This window comes from Citrus sinensis, chromosome 4 (genome assembly GCF_022201045.2).
Source record: "Citrus sinensis cultivar Valencia sweet orange chromosome 4, DVS_A1.0, whole genome shotgun sequence".
NCBI classification, from domain to species: Eukaryota; Viridiplantae; Streptophyta; class Magnoliopsida; order Sapindales; family Rutaceae; genus Citrus; species Citrus sinensis.
Window position 1 is genome coordinate 27,563,412 of NC_068559.1, and position 16,333 is coordinate 27,579,744.

The following is a 16,333-nucleotide window of genomic DNA, read 5'->3' on the forward strand; positions in this document are numbered from 1 at the left end:
CCCTTTTCAGCATTGTATAAAACATGATAAATCTTTCTGAAATTAGTACTAAACAAATGATCAACACATCAAAATATAACTCGACTTGCTTCGATAGGAATACCACAGAATTACGTATATAATTGTGAAGCAAAACAGAATTGCACTGACTATCACATTGCACCGGCAGCAACCGTCGATCCTAAACATGACACTTAACCTCTGATCTCATACATGCACAGCACTAACAATACAATAATGTTTCAACCAAATCACCACCCTAATTCCACGTCACTTTGACCCAAACAGCATGACTTGGAATGCCAGCGTGGACGACAAACATCATGTAATATCCAGGTGGCGCCACCGTGGCAGTGGGGGGCCCATTCACCACAACCTTATAAGCATACACAGACAACTGGGACACGCTGACAACGTTCAAAACGACCAAGCGTTGATTCATAGCAAAGGAGTGCGTTGTAAACGACGGCGTCATCAGCGACACCGAGATTTCTCCACTTGGACTGTACGAGGACAACTCAAACGTAACGGATAAAACTTCATTGTACGACACCGTTCTGCCTATAGATTCCAAGGATAAGATGGACGGCCGCATATATGCATTCTCTGGGTCTAAGTAGTGGGGATGAAAAGCCTCCAAACTCAAGTCAGTCGGGTACGGGTAGGCCGTGAAGTTGTACCTTCGGTGCGGGTTACTCCCACCCACTAATATCCTGCCATCTGGCAACACCACTGCCGACGAATGATACATCCTTGGAATCTTGGACGGGTTCAAAACCACAAATCTCCGGTCTGGTTCCTCCTCATCAGGCGAATACAGGACCGGGTTCAAATTCGGACCCACAGCGTCCTCCCACCCTGCAGTACCATTACTCGCGCCATTAATGATAATTACATCACCAGAAGGTAACAGAAGCATATCAGACATGACACGTGGCATTGGCATGAACTCCATTGACCAAACGGGATACTTGTCGGTCACTTTCAATCTGCCACAAGTCCTCGACGCTTCAACGTAAACACTCTCCTTATCGGACTTGATAAATGCACCCGCCGGTGCTCCTCCGCAAACCATCACCTCCGCATCAGGCAAGACAGCTGTCCCATTGCCGTCACTTCCTGCCGATAACTTTACCGGGAGCAAAATGGAAGAGCCGGTACTGGGATAATTCCGTTTGTCATTGCCAGGAATAACGGGAAACTCTTTAACAAGCTTATTGTTAATGTAGTCGAACAAGATTGATCTTCTATTGGCAAAAATGAAAAGGTTGCCGTCGGGTAAAAGATGCAAGAAAGGATAAAGATTGTTCTCTTCACCAGGGTCTCTTGTTTCAATCAAGAAACGAAGGTACAAGCTCGAGGATAAAGAATCAATCTTGGGGTAAAACTCGTAGGTGAAAACTCTTCTACCGCCGACGACAATGATCCGATTGTCAGGTAAAATCTGATTGGAAGCGTACCATCTTCTGTCCCAGAGATTTTTGGATAACTCAACCCAGTCACAGCCTTCATTGTTGCATGGCGTGAACAAGCGGATAACACGGTCGCCAACGTTGTAGCCGCCGGTCTGGACGAGGGTGCCGTCGCTGAGAACTGCTCCGGAGGAGCACCAGGTGTCGGTTTGAAGGAGGAGGGGGCGGAATGTGTTGGAAGCGATGTCGTACAAGACGGAGTGAGCAGTGCAGTCGAGTTGTCCGACGTCGCCCTCCTTGCGGCACTTATCAATAGGGAGGGAGAGGTTGGAAGGGCCCATATCGGTGCGGTCAAAGATTATGACCTTGTCGTTGTTGAGGACTTGCATGTGCATGGCGGAGATGCCTATGCTTGATTGAAGAAGAACCCACTGCCCACCTGATTTGCTGGGCATATTATTATTAGGACTGTAGTCGCCGTCGAAGTGATCGGATACTGATAGAGAAAGTGTGGAGAAGGAGAAAAAAAGAGTGAGAAAAGTGAAGAAAGATCGGTTCTTGAACTTGATCGTCATTGATAATTATTGCTACGTTCTTCAGCAAAGACCGCAGTAGCTAGCTAGTTAGCTAGGGTTTTCGTCAAGAAATTAAAGACAAGGGTGCGTTTTAGTTTCTCAGAAGATTATTTCTTGAATGTTAACTGCGTATGCTGCAGAACATATATGTATGTATATGGCTCGAGAAAGAGAAGAAAGGAGAAGTTCGTGGTCGTGATTTTTCTTGCAAACAAATTTTAAGTCATCTATTTTGAGATAACTCATGGATCTTCGTCAGTTGAACGCTTCAGTTTTGCGGCTCTTCGCTGCAGTTTCCTTGGGAAGTGTACTCCGTTTGCATGTGGTTGGCTAGTTATACCCTTCATCACTTGAATCACTGAGCTTCAATTTAATTGCACGATGCCCATATTCCTACTCCTGTCCCAAAAGGGGTCAGCTAATTTAATTGAATATTTCTGCGTTTTCATTATTTATTAATTGAATCACTCCACTTAATTTAATTGAATATTTCTGTGTTTTCATTATTTATTACTTTCATTAAGCCCCTTTAGTTTACCACAGCTTTTGTACAGTAGTAGATTGCAATTTTTTTTTTTCCCTTTTTTCCCAAAAATTTAAGTCTTCATTCACGAATCATGGATATCTTTTAGATTTCAACTACTTCTGAGAAGGAATTGCTGGTAGAGACGTGTAGATTTTCATTCTACTCAACCCAAATTTATGTTTAAATGGCTATCCCCCTTCTTATTAATAATAATAATTGCAATAATAACAACTATTCCCTTTGACTGATTTTTTTTAAAAAAAAATTATTAACAACTTTAGATGTTTAATTATTTTATTTTATTAAGTCTATTCACTCTCAACTCTTTCTAAAAGTGTTTTAAAACATTGCAAATAGTTGATTTTGCACTTTAAAAAAAAAAGAGCATCCTCACCATCAGATTCTGTAATGACTTGTGAAAATCCTTACTCAATGCTCATTATTATTACTATTTGTTTGCCAGTACTATTTTAATTATATATATATGTATGTACGCACACGCACACGCACACATATACATATATATTAAAGAAGAATGAGCTTTGAATTAGGAAATATGATTAGGACTTAATTATAAAAAACAAAATTTTAATAGTCCAAAGTTTCTAATTAATGTTAATATAACAAATTTATTTAAGAGGATTATAATACAAAGATTCAAATTCAGTGAATTTCCATTTCATTTACTAATATCTTTTACGGAATTATGAAAGAGAGTTATGATTCTTATCTGATTATAAATATGAGTAGAATTATAATTGTAATATATAAAAAAAAAAATGAGGTCCAAGGTTACGTTACCTTTTTTTTTTTTTTGAATACTGCTGGTGTAGTAAATACCGCTGGCATCAGCTGATATTTTGATTGAGTTGATGCTTTTCTTACTTGATAACTATGACCATCCAAATTATGCCCTCTGACTGAATTGAAACATTTTCATTTATGATCCATTTACATTTAAGAGGAATCCATATTCCATGGCGTGGCAATCACTCTTCCCTTTTCTTTTTGTGCCAAATCATAATGCTTTTCAGCCACCGGTTGATTGAGATTACAATGATATGCGGATTCACAATTTTGAAGAATGTGATATTATTTCTGAAAGCAGCAATCAGACCAGAAGCAAAGAATTTGAAAGCTATTTACGATTTTGAAGGACCAGCACCCATTGATAAACTCCTCACGGCAACCTTGATCGCACCAATGGCACTAAGCTGCCTCATCTCCAGGCTCAGCCCATGTCTGTCCTGGTTCCTACATCCTTCTTCTGTGTGAACGGCGGCAAAGTATGCTATCTGAATGGCCAAAAACACGCAATAAGAGACATTTGATTAGTGGAAACTCATCAATTCTCTAAACCATGCATGATTCAGTGGGCACTCATGCTTATATAAGGTTTATGAATACAGAAGGCAACAAGCAGAGCAACTTCTAGATGCCATGTTCAGGAGTGCAAGTGTTTGATGTTCTTCACCGGTTCCAACAAGCAGCTGAATCATTCATATAAAAACCACCATCATCAACCATCAATGGGGTAATTGACAGAATCACAGAATAACAAAAATAGCAAGTACTACTGCTGCAATTCTCTCTGCACTGGACAAAAACATAAGGGTGTCAAGACATTTAATAAGGTACATATAGAGGTACCCTAGTGCTCCATGATAGACAATTAATCATGGAAGGAATTCATCTTTATTGCAGTCCATGAGCTGGCTGGCAGACCCACAAACCACACTGTTGTCATTATCGTTAAGGCACATATGGGGGTATCATTGCTGACGTCACACAGTTTTATCAGTTCCTTCAACTTAGTTTCCTACATTTATTCTGACAAGCATAACTAAATTGCAACAATGTAATGGACATTGTGATGCCAAACAGAGAATGTTTTAGAATAAAGAATGAGAACATTAACCATAAATCAATTGATAAACTTATTTCGCAGTTTCAATGATATCCTTTCAATGTATCATAAAGGAAAATGCCTTGGGATGCCTTCATATGTAATTATTGAATGCGTGCTATGGAACATGACAAGTTTAATGCACCGAAAAGTGTTTAGTACTATTCCTTCATTGTAGTAAGTGGAATGCTGAAACCACAGGCTGTCCCCTGGAGGTAATGATGATTTGATACCTCAACCGGACAGATAGTGAAAGATGTAGAGTTGAATGTGCTTGCTAGTTGCTAGAAGGTAGATAAGGAAAGAAAATATGAGTATTAACTTGCATCAGAAGATATACCGGGCTCTAATAGCAGAATAATAATAATTATTCAAGTGCATTATTTGGCACTAGAAAGAGAGCTTCGAAGTAAACTCAATAGGAAATTAATAAGACACAAGTACGAGGAAATATAGAAGAAATCATTCAGCCATCCTCTCCTCCTCCGCATTGTAATCCATAATCAACATAATGATATCCATTGGAAATAGTTAATAAAATAGACAAGGGTCGTAGAGACCAGATCAGAGACCTCTCTTATCTTCAACATTACATAGCATCCGACAATTGATGTGGAGATTTCATGCCATTGAACTCAAGAAAATTTAATAAATGCTTCAGGTTAACCCTTAGTTGTGGTAAAACTATTTGATAGAATATAAACAATACAAGGAGAGTATGCACAAATTTACTACCACCACAAATGTAGAATTCTCAAAACTTTTTTTTTTCCGGTTTTTAAGGTATTGGCAACATTTTATGATTTATGCTTTACGAAGCAGTTGCTGACCAATTTCACAACAATTAAGTACCTAATCTGTTAATCTCGGGCAAAAGACACATGAAATCAATAACTAGAACGAGAGTTCAATTTCATAGGCAAACAAAACTCTTTGGACTATCTACATACTACTATGTAGTTTTACAGTGTAAGGTTTAATGAAATGCAACTTTATCCTTCATCTCAAAGCATGCTAAAGGAATATTGTACTAACCACAAGTTCTTAACATTAATCACAAGACGAAAAACATCACAAAGTTCAGCTGCAACCATGAAAGACTTATGGATACCATAAATCTACAATACCTTGCCAGAAGCATTACGGATGGGTGATATGTGAAGAAGATTCCAAAATGAGCTTTTATCCTTCCTGATATGAATGCAGCAAGATTTTATTAAGGTTTGAAGAACATAGAGCAGTTTCAAAAAATGCTGAAAGTATTGTCAAGTATCAACCTGTAGTTTAAGATACGTACTGTGCATGCTTGCTCGGTTTGAATGCTTTCCTTTATCTGTGGAAGACTAGGGATAAATAAAACATTCATCCAACCAAAAACCCACTTGGGGACTCAAGTTACCAAAAATATCAGAGCTCTGCGTGGTTATATTCGTACATATTCCATATATATACTTTTCTTTTTGGGATAACGGGAAATAGCAATAGATACCTGATATAGTACTGCGGTATCGGTATCCACCCCATTCAAGAACCTACAATTTTGCCCCACCACTTCATTTCTATCATAACCTATAGAAGTTGGGTGGTGAAATAAGAAGCTGGATAAACAGCGTGGTCTACAATTTGCTACATTTTGATAAAAATATATTATGCTATTCTTGTAATTTTGGTAAATATTTGAGCACCTGTCAACTTCAAGAAGGCATCGCTTGCGTAAACCATAGGCATGTCGGGTAAGTGTGGATCAATTCTTCAACGCGAGAAGAACATGTTGCACAAAACACAGAACAAAAACATTAGATATCTCCAAAATGCTAAAAGCCTACTTTAAAGTAGAAAATTAGGAATTTGCAACAACTCACAATACAAAGCTTTGTTTGATTCTACCAAGAGATATATATAATGAAGAACTGATGAAGCCCATCCCAGGTAAGCTGCATCTCTTTCCACACACCAATCTGCCTGTCAACTGACTATAGTGTGTTAGCACAGACAAGATGTTGTCGATAGCGGTAGCAGCTTTTCGTTTCTCTAAATCACTTGCCTCACACGAATCTTCAATTTCTAATCCTGCAAGATAGAAACTCATCAAAAGAACTCCACCAAAACAAAAGTTGCTCCTGGAAGAATTAGTTGGAAAAATTCAAACCAAAAAGGAAACATAAACAACCTGAATAGGTCATTCAGAACTCAGAAAATACTGGTATGCAGTGTTCACCATAGTATAACCACTATGCGAGAACATCAACCAGGTTCTGATGGACACTATGCATAATGGAAAATAAATTGATAGACTACAAAGCCAAACCAACGGCAATAATGCAGTAGCACGGTAAAGGTTAACAACAAGCCAAACTTAGGTAAAAAATGAAGAAACAAAGCAAAAATTTCTCAATTACAATCATCCAATATTAATCTAATGACAATCTGCATGTAAGAATCTCAATGTAGGAAGAGAAAGCATTGAATCATTGATAACACTAGAACCATGAATCACTCAAGTAGAAACAAGTAGTATAAGATAATTAGAGCTGGAAAATGGGTTATGACACAATTACACGACTTGGATATGACACGAATATTCCATATTTGTGTTCACAAATATTGACACAATTAATAAATGGTTGACACAAATGATAAATAACCGTGTCGTATCTGTGTTCGACCACCTCAACACGATTACATGTTTATGATACGAATATTAATCAGTATATGGTAATATTATTGAATTAACTAAGATCTATACTGAACACTAAATTATTTATTTGTGTCATATCCAAATTGTGCTATAAACTTATTCATGTCATATTTATGTCATGTAAACTTATTAATGATCTATTTTTAAGAATCATATTGACATTTGTTATTTTTAGCTTTTTTTTTGCATTAAATATATTAAACGATTAATAAGCGAGTCCTATCCATGTTTTGGTGTTTTCACACGATTATAAATGGATTGTAATGGTGTTTGCTTAAATTTGACACAACAAGAATACGACGCAATTACACGAATTGACAACCCTAAAGATAATAACCTCAGACCAACACATTTCATCAGATTCATTACCAACTAAAACTTAACCACTAATAGATATATGTAAGAGCTAGCCATCCTATAACTAATAAGAAACTGTGATATAATTAAAAGCTGCTCTGCACTCAGTAAAATGACATAAGCATGTTAAAAGTATCAAAAGCAAACCTGTATCATCCGAATCAAGAGCCAAAACACGATCCAAATCCAACAAAGAATCCGAGCAGACCTCCCTTCTACACGAACCAAACACAATCTCTCTCAATCTGGACCCTCCACCATCTTCACTATAACTCATTCCACTATTTCTCATATGTTTTCTTGAAACTATAGGCACTTGAACCGCCACAAAATGAGTCGCCCGCCCATCTTCTTTACCAAAAACCGGACTCATTTTAAACAACATCCAAAAGGGTGTCCCATCTTTCTTATAATTCAACAAATTAACCTCAATTGGCCTCTCTTCACGAATTGCCTCTCGAATTTCCATAATTGTTCTTCTATTAGTCCTTGGACCTTGAAACATTCTGCCATTTCTGCCAATTATTTCTGCCCTTGAAAAACCAGACATTTTCAGGAATCCTCGACTTGCAAACACGATTGGGTGGCCTGAAATTGAAGGATCGGTTATTGTAAAACTGTCTGGCAATTCATCAAGTGCTTCATGCACCCACAAGGTGTAACGATTATTAAAAGATTGCTCAATTAGACCCAACTGTGAGTCCATTTCTCTTCCCCTTTGATAATATTAGTCCCAATCCCATGTGGCACTTTGTGCTAACCAGCTTCAATTAACAAAGAAACCAAATTCAAAAACAGAGGAAACTGTAAACAGAGCACGCATCAACACAAATCCTCTTTTTGATAAAATGAAAAACAGGATAAATAAATGAACAAAACAGCTGCATCTGGTGAGAGAGTGAGCTTAGAGTGAAGAAGAACGCCGACACATTTTGTTTCTTCTTCGTTATCTTTTCTTAAGGATGAGAACTTTAAAATATCTCGTAAGAGTTTTGAAATCGAATGAACAATGATGGAGGAGCGATACCCATCAATCGTTTTTCAATGAACCTGAGAAGAAGTTTCTAACCCTGTGATGATAGAGACTTTCTTCGAAGCAAGGCAAGCACACAACTTCGCAGTCACAAAAAAAAAAAGAAAAGAAAAGAAAATTAAATGAATGAGGAAAAAATAATTAAGGAAAATTCATGACCCCGATTTCTGTACCAATTTGGTTTTGTTGCTCCCACAAGAATCAGTGGACCCCAAATATTTCTTAATTGTTGATCATGATTCATGATCGACTTGGAAGGATTTTAGTTTTACCTTTGCTCAGGCATATCGAGGGCTAATAAACGATGGAGATGAGATTGGGGAAACGGCCTGCATACACACAGAACGTGAACCACATACTTATCCAGTCCGCGTCATCAGCAGGTGTCGTTTACTTTGTAAGACTGATTGTAACGGTGCTTTACTGTACTTGTACAGCGAAGACATACGGTGGCCCGCTGATTTGTTTTATCAAAGCTTTTCTTTGTTGATTGATTGTGCCAAAAATGCCAAACCCAACAAAATAATAAGGTCGGCTCCGGGATCAACCCAAAGGAGAGTTGGCGTGTCATAGCGGCGCATCGCCGCGTTTCCACGTGTCCTATGGTGAGTCAGCTCGCTATGTAGTGGGTTTTACGTCAGTGCATTCGGCAACAAGTGAGCGCAAGAGTTAATAGAACGATATAATTACAATCTTAGCCCTACTTGGGGAACTCATCAAGATCAAGACGCTGCGTTTCAACTTTTAGAAATAAATTAAAAAAAGAGGAGGAGAAATAAAATTCGGATGCCAGAAGCAGATCGAAGCCAAGAAACTCAAGGCGCACTGGCTTCTGCTCTTCCAAGTTAGATCTCCGATTTCCCAAAGGCACAAAAAGCTCGGCGTTGGTCCTCAATCAGGTTACTTTTAGTCTTCATTTCAAATTCTGACTGTAGAGTTTACGTCATTCAATTTTACTTTCATTATTTGAATCCGTTGGCCGCCGTTTGGATCGTAAGACGTTTGATAATCAATTTTCGATTAGTTTTTCAGAGGCTAGTTTAGTTCGGTTAGGAGGATGAATTTTCTGCTGCGTTCTACTACTACGCAACACGTGGCCGCAGAACAGGTTAGTGTGCAGCAGGAGTCTCCCGCGGACACGAGTTTTGTGCCGAAACCTGCATCGACCTTGGAAGGTCTTATAACCGAGGATCCGTTTCCGCTGTATTCATCTTCTGATGATCGCGATGGAGAGAGTGATGGCGTTGGAGCAGAAGCTAGCGGCATTGCAAGTTCCAGCTGCAAGAATGACACTTCTGTTGTAGAAAATCACACTGATGTTTCTGAAGAAGAAGGGTGGATTACAATTCCTTACAGTACGTTCTCTTAATCACAGTCTACTTTGATATTTTATTAGTTTGGATTTGTTTGTGTGGAAACTTGCAGAATTTACCATAACTTTTATTATATTACTGAATTTATTTTTCAAATTGTATTCAAGGTTTAGGTACGTTTGGGATGAGGTGTTTAGGCTTTTAAGTCATAGCTGGTGTAGAGTGGAATCTCTAGTTGTCATTTATTGGTGGGTGAGTGGTTGCTAAACATTAGCTGCCGAGTCCCGAGTGAAAGTTGGTGTGTAGCAAATGCTTTGCTGTTGTTCTTTCAAAATTAATCTGAAGAACAGCTACAAACATTTCCTTGAAAAAAATTTCCTTTAGTAATATAAACATCATGCATTGAACTGAGTTTTTCTATAGATATGATATGAGTTTCTCTTTTAGTACATTTAATGCTTGATGTATTTTTGTAGAGGAACTCCCTGATAATTGGTGTGATGCGCCGGATATCCAATCATTATGCTCACTGGACCGCCCCTTTGTTTTTCCTGGTACATTAATCATTCTTGAATCTGTTGCCTGCTTCAGTGTTGGAATTCATCACTTGTTTCCTCATTTTGGACTTGTTCTTTCTATCATGAGACCTTAAGTCTTTTGTTATTCCAGGTGAACAAATACATGTCCTGGCATGCTTGTCAGCATGCAAGCAGGATACAGAAGTTATTACACCATTTAAAGTTGCTGCCGTAATGAGTAGAACTAGTAGAGCTCAAAGCCCTGAGGAAAAAAATGAAAACATGGAGGACAAGGTTAATTCTGAGGCTGGAGAGGGACAATTGAGTCATGATGTTCAAGTTATACATCAAAATGGTGAATACTTGTCAGAAGAGAAGATTGATTTACGAAAGGATATTTCTGTTAGTGAATCTTTGCTAAGAATGGAAGACCATAAAAGACAAACTGAAACATTATTGCACAGATTCAAGAATTCCCATTTTTTTGTTAGGATTGCGGAGTCAGGTGAGCCACTGTGGTCAAAGAAAAGTGATCCTGAGATGTCTTTGGAATCTGCTGAGGCAGAGAGTCAAAAGTCCATTACAAGTGGCAAAAAAACTGCAAAGAACATGTCTGGCGTTGCTGCAGTCATTGATAAAGGAGATTTTGATGCTAACCTCTCTGGTGGAGTGGCAAGAAATATTGTAAAGTGCTGTTCTCTTTCTAATGGAGACATAGTGGTATGTGAAAAAGAGCACTCTGAATTGTCTTTTGATTGTTGGTTTGTCTGCTTACTCTTTTAATGATAGTTCAGATGAGTACATTGTATCTCTTATGCATTTGTTGCAAGGTTTTGTTTTACCACCTAGACATGCAAGTTTCTGATCTTAATACAAGTTCATTCAGTTTAGTTTTCCCTGCATTTTGAAGTCACCACCTTGGGTTAAAAACTCTCTCGATTATCATATTGTACAAGTTGCCATGATTATTATTTTGATCTTGTTGGCTGGCTCAGTAATTTGGTTGTTCAATATTTCAATCCCCAGAAGGGTAATCCCAGAAGCATTGTTGCTCGACCAAATTTAGCTCTTAAAATTTTTCATTGATGAATCTTTATATTTGTGATGGCCATTCCTGGTTAAGCTGTTGTTCGGAGTAATGATTCTCATTCCACGTCTTTGTTTGGAAGGATGCAGGTGCTTTTACAAGTGAATGTTGGTGTTGATTTTTTGAGAGAACCTGTTATAGAAATTCTTCAATTTGAGAAATATAGGGAAAGAAGTCTGTCTTCTGAGAATCGGGATAACTCAGTCATTACAAATCCAGACCCATGTGGAGAATTGTTAAAATGGTTGCTTCCTTTGGATAACACTGTTCCTCCTCCAGCTCGTACGTTATCGCCTCCTCGCTTAAATTCTGGTTCTGCAATTGGCAGTACTCATCAGAAGTCCGCATCTTCTGGCTCTCAACTTTTCTCTTTTGGCCATTTTAGAAGCTACTCTATGTCATCACTTCCTCAAAGTCCTGCACCTCCTTCTGCACCGCCTAAAGCCCAAAGTTCTAAGCCAACATTTGACCTTGAAGATTGGGATCAGTACACCTCTCAAAAACTGTTTAAGGGTCAAAGAACTGGAAATGAAGGACTTTTATCTTTTCGAGGTGTTTCATTGGAGAGAGAAAGATTTTCTGTTCGTTGTGGATTGGAAGGCATCTATGTTCCAGGAAGAAGGTGGAGGAGGAAGCTTGAAATAATTCAACCTGTTGAAATTCATTCTTTTGCTGCTGACTGCAATACAGATGACCTTCTTTGCGTCCAGATAAGGGTATATATCATGATCTTTACGGGACACGTAACAATTAGTCCTCTTATTTATATAGAAATTATGTAAAATAATTACATAATCAATCTTGAATTGCTTTTTGGGTCCTGCCTTTAGTTTTGATCTAATTTTTACCATGTTATATCACGCAGAATGTGTCTCCAGCACACGCCCCAGATATTGTGTTATATATAGATGCTATAACAATTGTCTTTGAGGAGGCATCAAAAGGTGGACCATCTTCACCATTGCCAATTGCATGTATTGAAGCTGGCAATGACCACAATTTACCAAACTTAGCCCTCAGGTTGTCTTTCACTTCAGGTGTCTTAAGTCACTTTTCAATTTCATGTTGCTACTCTGGATTTTATTCTGCTGCTCTTAGCATTGTAATATCTGTTGGTGGTTGACAACGGATGTAGAAATAATACAATATTTGCATTGGTAATCCCAGCTAGTGAGGATAAGTTTTAGATCACTGACTTCTGTTTGTTTTTATATGGGGATAATGCATTAGTTGCATGCATGAACAATAATGAATTTTAGTCTTCTGTATTGTTTCTAGTTTATCTCCAGAATGATGGTGAGTTTCTGCATGGTGTGTTTATTTCCTGATGTGTTAATGACAGATAGGTAGCAGGACAGTTAAAACCAACCAAAATGAGTCCCATGCTATTAGTAATTGCTTGACTGGTTATCAGGTGTTCGCTGCCGTGAAATCATATAACTTGTGAGGTTTAGCTTGCCAATGGCTATCAATTGTGAATCACATGTAGTTCAGTTGATATGGTCATATTAGTTGAACTGAAAGTACTTGCGTACACGGATGTATATATTGATAAAGCAAGAAGGATATTTGCTCATATCTAAGAATATTATGCTAGGGGAAAGATTTGTTGTTTATTTTTATTTCACTTATGTTATTTATGTTATAACTTATTTGAGGGTATTTCCATCTCAGGAGGGGTGAAGAGCACTCATTTATTCTTAAACCGGTGCCTTCGTTGTTGAAGAATCTCAAAGCTTATGGGGAAAAAAGTTTCCAATCATCAAGTTCAAGTTTGCGTCTTCCTTCTAAGACTTTCGAAGGAAATGGGAGTTCTTCAGCTGCCGATCAGTATGCAGTTATGTTATCGTGTCGGTGCAATTACACTGGTATCCATGATGCTTTTAATTTACCTGATCATCTGATATATTTTAACAAGTTAATGTTTCCTTACTCTTTTACTTCATTTTATCTTGAAGAGTCGAGATTGTTTTTCAAGCAACCCACATCTTGGCGACCACGGATCTCAAGAGATCTCATGATCTCTGTTGCATCTGAAATATCAGGACAGTCCTCTGAAGCCAATGAAAGAGTCACTCAGCTTCCAGTTCAGGTATTTTTTTTAAAAAAAAAAAAAACTAATTTTAGTCTCGATTTATCACCCTCGCTTGGTTTTTTTCTCATCTAACTGGTTCAAAATGTCAGGTCTTAACTCTTCAGGCATCAAATTTGACATCCCAAGATCTAACTTTGACAGTTCTTGCTCCGACCTCATTTACCTATCCTCCTTCGGTGGTATCCTTGAATTCTTCTCCAACATCACCAATGAGCCCATTTATTGGTTTTTCAGAGTTTACAGGAAGGTTAAATGATGAGCAACGTGGTCCTGCATTGCATAGAGGGAGCACGGCACCTCTTGTTTCAGAGTCTGAGAAGCATAATGGCGATAGTGCAACTCGGTCTATGTCACTTAACAAGCCATCTGCCATATCCGATGTAGTTCCAAGTTCTGGATTGGGTTGTACACATCTGTGGCTGCAGAGTAGAGTTCCATTAGGGTAATTTTCCTCTCCCTTCTCCTTGATTTGTAATTTCTCAGGCAATTACGATTTATTGTGGTTGCATCAGGTGTGTTCCTGCTCAATCTACGGCTACCATCAAGCTTGAGTTGCTTCCATTGACTGATGGCATAATCACCCTTGATACTCTGCATATTGATGTTAAAGAGAAAGGTATCCATCTGCTTTTTTTTTTCTGTTTGTTCTGGCCAACGTACTACTAGAAGTTTTTTCCCCGTGCAATCTACAACATGGTTCTTTTGACTTTAACAATTACTGCTGCATTCATGTTGAGAGATAAATTATTGCTTTTCTGATATGGCTGTATCCGACATTCAAGTTCAATCCCTGCATGGGTCTTGGTGCACACAAAGAAACACAGAACGTGTTCTGCGGTTGTGTGATCGAGTAGTATGTTAGTGTTTCACATTTGGATTGATGCATTTACTTAATGATGATAATTGGTGCTCATCATTATTCTGTATTCTTTGGTTCATTCCTTGAAAAAATTTCCAGCATTTAGTTTGAGCATCATCATCTTGGAATGTAATGCTTTATAGCTCTGAGGTTCTTATGTGGAACTCCTGCCATTTTTGATATAACAGGTGCTACTTATGTCCCAGAGCATTCGTTGAAGATAAATGCAACTACCAGCATTTCCACAGGGATAATTTAGGATGTAATTATTCAGATTCTTGATATCTTACTACATTTTGTACACAAATCGCCGAGAGTAAATTCAATTGGTCATCAAGATTTGAGCTTCTGGCAGATTGTTTTCAGACATGTAGCATCCAAGTGTATGGTCTCTTCAGTTTAGCGAGACTGGTCGTGTTCATTTGTTTCAGCAATATATACCCCTGGTATCATGATCGTATCGACGATCTTCAGATGCAATCCACATTTGTCATATGCCCTTGAACGGAAAAAGAATATGTTTCTTGTAGATTGAAGAGAATATGTGCATGATTGTTAGATTTTAGCTGAATTGTGGTTCGAATGTAATCAGTTCAATGTCGATTTTTGTTGGCTCCTCCTTTTATTAATCAAAATTTGGTCAACAAGGATTTTTTCCCCTCAGCAATAAGGTAAAAATGACACGGGCAAGAGAGAGAGAATGGATTAATGAAATTTCAAGAGAGTGGAAAACATGATCGGTGAATTTTGGTTGATGATTATGACATTTGCCGTAACAATTAATAACTAATCATTTCTATAATAAATTATTGTCTATTGACCACTAAATTAAATACTATCAGTTGATGCATTGATTTAGTACGCGACCTATCCAAACTTGTGAGTAAAGTATATTTCGTTATAAATCATTTTTTAATTTATTTTTGGATCGATTTTGTTATTTAATATTTTATTCCGACAATGTAGCATTTCCCTCTCCACCGTCCTTCACTGAGAAAAACTTGTAAAAATCAGAAAATCTTCCGATAGCTACCAGAAATTATATTTAATTAAAAATTTTAGCAAAATAAAGCGATTAGTTAGCATGAAAAGTCAGGCTTGATGTTGCATGCTAATGTCCAAAAGTCAAGGCTGATTCCTTGAACTAGCAGACAATCTACTTAAACAATTACATTCGATTTCATTTTCCGTAAAAGCTTCGTCTCTCTCCAATGAACCAGTCTTCTTCTATTTGTGATTTCTAAATACATGCTTCTCCTATTATTAAGAAATTTTAAAAAACTAATAATTAGATGATAATTCGAAGGTTAAAAAGCCAAAATGTCACCATCAAATGTTTATAGAAGTGCCAAAAGGCCAAAAAAAAAAAAAAAATCAACTGGCATCCAATTGTACGATCATATCGAGGAATTAATACGTCAAATGATAGTATCATACATCCTAATTGCCTTATTTCCATTAGCACACTTCCCTTTTTTCTTTTTCTTTTTTTTTGTGTGTGGTAATTCTATCATACACCCACACTTAAGATATGAACACGTTACAATAATGTATATATGAGGCAATTATTTTTATTTCTACATTGACGGTGTGACGAACTTTCTTTTAAGCACTACATTGCAAATACCCTTATTATAATAATTGTTGAGAGTCTCCTCCCACGCTTGGAAACAAAGTCTTGTAAATATCCATTTGATTATATTTTAACTTTCAATATCCATCATTTGATTGCATGAAATTAATGGCTCAAAGTTTTTGTATCAACGTTTTAAGTTAAAAATTTAAGTTAAATTAACCTCCCCTAAACTAAGAAAGTGTGGCTTTTTTGTTTTTGTTTTGTAAATATGATAATTATTGCATCATTTAGAAACGAGAATTATCTTTGCAACATATAAATGATTACATTCAAATGCAGCTTGTATTTCATCAATTGTAGTGGATATTTGGTAAGAAA

General features: G+C 37.4%; 3 protein-coding genes across 6 annotated transcripts; 1 reads left to right on the forward strand and 2 right to left on the reverse strand.

Moving 5' to 3' along the window:
* Positions 1-19: 19 nt before the first annotated feature.
* Positions 20-3,458, reverse strand: LOC102615338 (aldehyde oxidase GLOX). The gene is made up of 2 exons (XM_006483182.4): positions 3,315-3,458; positions 20-2,386 (listed from the first exon to the last, which is right to left on the reverse strand). Exon 2 carries the CDS (start codon positions 1,985-1,987, stop codon positions 260-262), a length of 1,728 nt encoding a protein of 575 aa, XP_006483245.1. The 5' UTR covers positions 1,988-2,386; positions 3,315-3,458; the 3' UTR covers positions 20-259.
* LOC102613871 (protein TWIN LOV 1) lies at positions 3,431-9,030 on the reverse strand. 3 transcript variants are annotated; one of them, XM_025101262.2, is made up of 10 exons: positions 8,780-9,030; positions 8,525-8,587; positions 7,622-8,238; positions 6,282-6,489; positions 6,105-6,169; positions 5,909-5,988; positions 5,697-5,752; positions 5,547-5,610; positions 4,587-4,703; positions 3,431-3,808 (listed from the first exon to the last, which is right to left on the reverse strand). In XM_025101262.2, exons 3-10 carry the CDS (start codon positions 8,178-8,180, stop codon positions 3,656-3,658), a joined length of 1,302 nt encoding a protein of 433 aa, XP_024957030.1. In that variant the 5' UTR covers positions 8,181-8,238; positions 8,525-8,587; positions 8,780-9,030; the 3' UTR covers positions 3,431-3,655. The 3 variants fall into 3 exon arrangements, with proteins under 3 accessions (XP_024957030.1, XP_024957035.1, XP_024957038.1); XM_025101267.2 differs by lacking the exons at positions 4,587-4,703; positions 8,780-9,030 and having other exon boundaries at positions 7,622-8,671; XM_025101270.2 differs by lacking the exons at positions 3,431-3,808; positions 4,587-4,703; positions 8,780-9,030 and adding an exon at positions 3,815-4,003 and having other exon boundaries at positions 7,622-8,674.
* Positions 9,031-9,238: 208 nt separating this feature from the next.
* On the forward strand, positions 9,239-15,029 carry LOC102613577 (uncharacterized). 2 transcript variants are annotated; one of them, XM_006483175.4, is made up of 11 exons: positions 9,239-9,406; positions 9,540-9,862; positions 10,297-10,374; positions 10,490-11,058; positions 11,515-12,141; positions 12,291-12,445; positions 13,100-13,293; positions 13,384-13,517; positions 13,610-13,962; positions 14,033-14,136; positions 14,568-15,029. In XM_006483175.4, the coding sequence occupies exons 2-11, from the start codon at positions 9,565-9,567 to the stop codon at positions 14,636-14,638; spliced, it is 2,583 nt and encodes an 860-aa protein (XP_006483238.1). In that variant the 5' UTR covers positions 9,239-9,406; positions 9,540-9,564; the 3' UTR covers positions 14,639-15,029. The 2 variants fall into 2 exon arrangements, with proteins under 2 accessions (XP_006483238.1, XP_015387238.1); XM_015531752.3 differs by having other exon boundaries at positions 9,249-9,406; positions 9,532-9,862.
* Positions 15,030-16,333: the final 1,304 nt, after the last annotated feature.

What these genes read in the sequence shown, in the direction of transcription:
- LOC102613871 (XM_025101262.2), bottom strand. Translation starts at nt 8,180, where the DNA reads ATGGACTCACAGTTGGGTCTAATTGAGCAATCTTTTAATAATCGTTAC. An exon ending in TGCCTTCTTGAAGTTGACAG is followed by an intron (nt 5,989 to 6,104) that starts GTGCTCAAATAT and finishes CAACTTCTATAG; the next exon opens with GTTATGATAGAAATGAAGTG. An exon ending in GTACGTATCTTAAACTACAG is followed by an intron (nt 5,611 to 5,696) that starts GTTGATACTTGA and finishes CATTCATATCAG; the next exon opens with GAAGGATAAAAGCTCATTTT.
- LOC102613577 (XM_006483175.4), top strand. Translation starts at nt 9,565, where the DNA reads ATGAATTTTCTGCTGCGTTCTACTACTACGCAACACGTGGCCGCAGAA. An exon ending in TCACTCAGCTTCCAGTTCAG is followed by an intron (nt 13,518 to 13,609) that starts GTATTTTTTTTA and finishes TCAAAATGTCAG; the next exon opens with GTCTTAACTCTTCAGGCATC. An exon ending in TATTGATGTTAAAGAGAAAG is followed by an intron (nt 14,137 to 14,567) that starts GTATCCATCTGC and finishes TTGATATAACAG; the next exon opens with GTGCTACTTATGTCCCAGAG.
- LOC102615338 (XM_006483182.4), bottom strand. Translation starts at nt 1,987, where the DNA reads ATGACGATCAAGTTCAAGAACCGATCTTTCTTCACTTTTCTCACTCTT.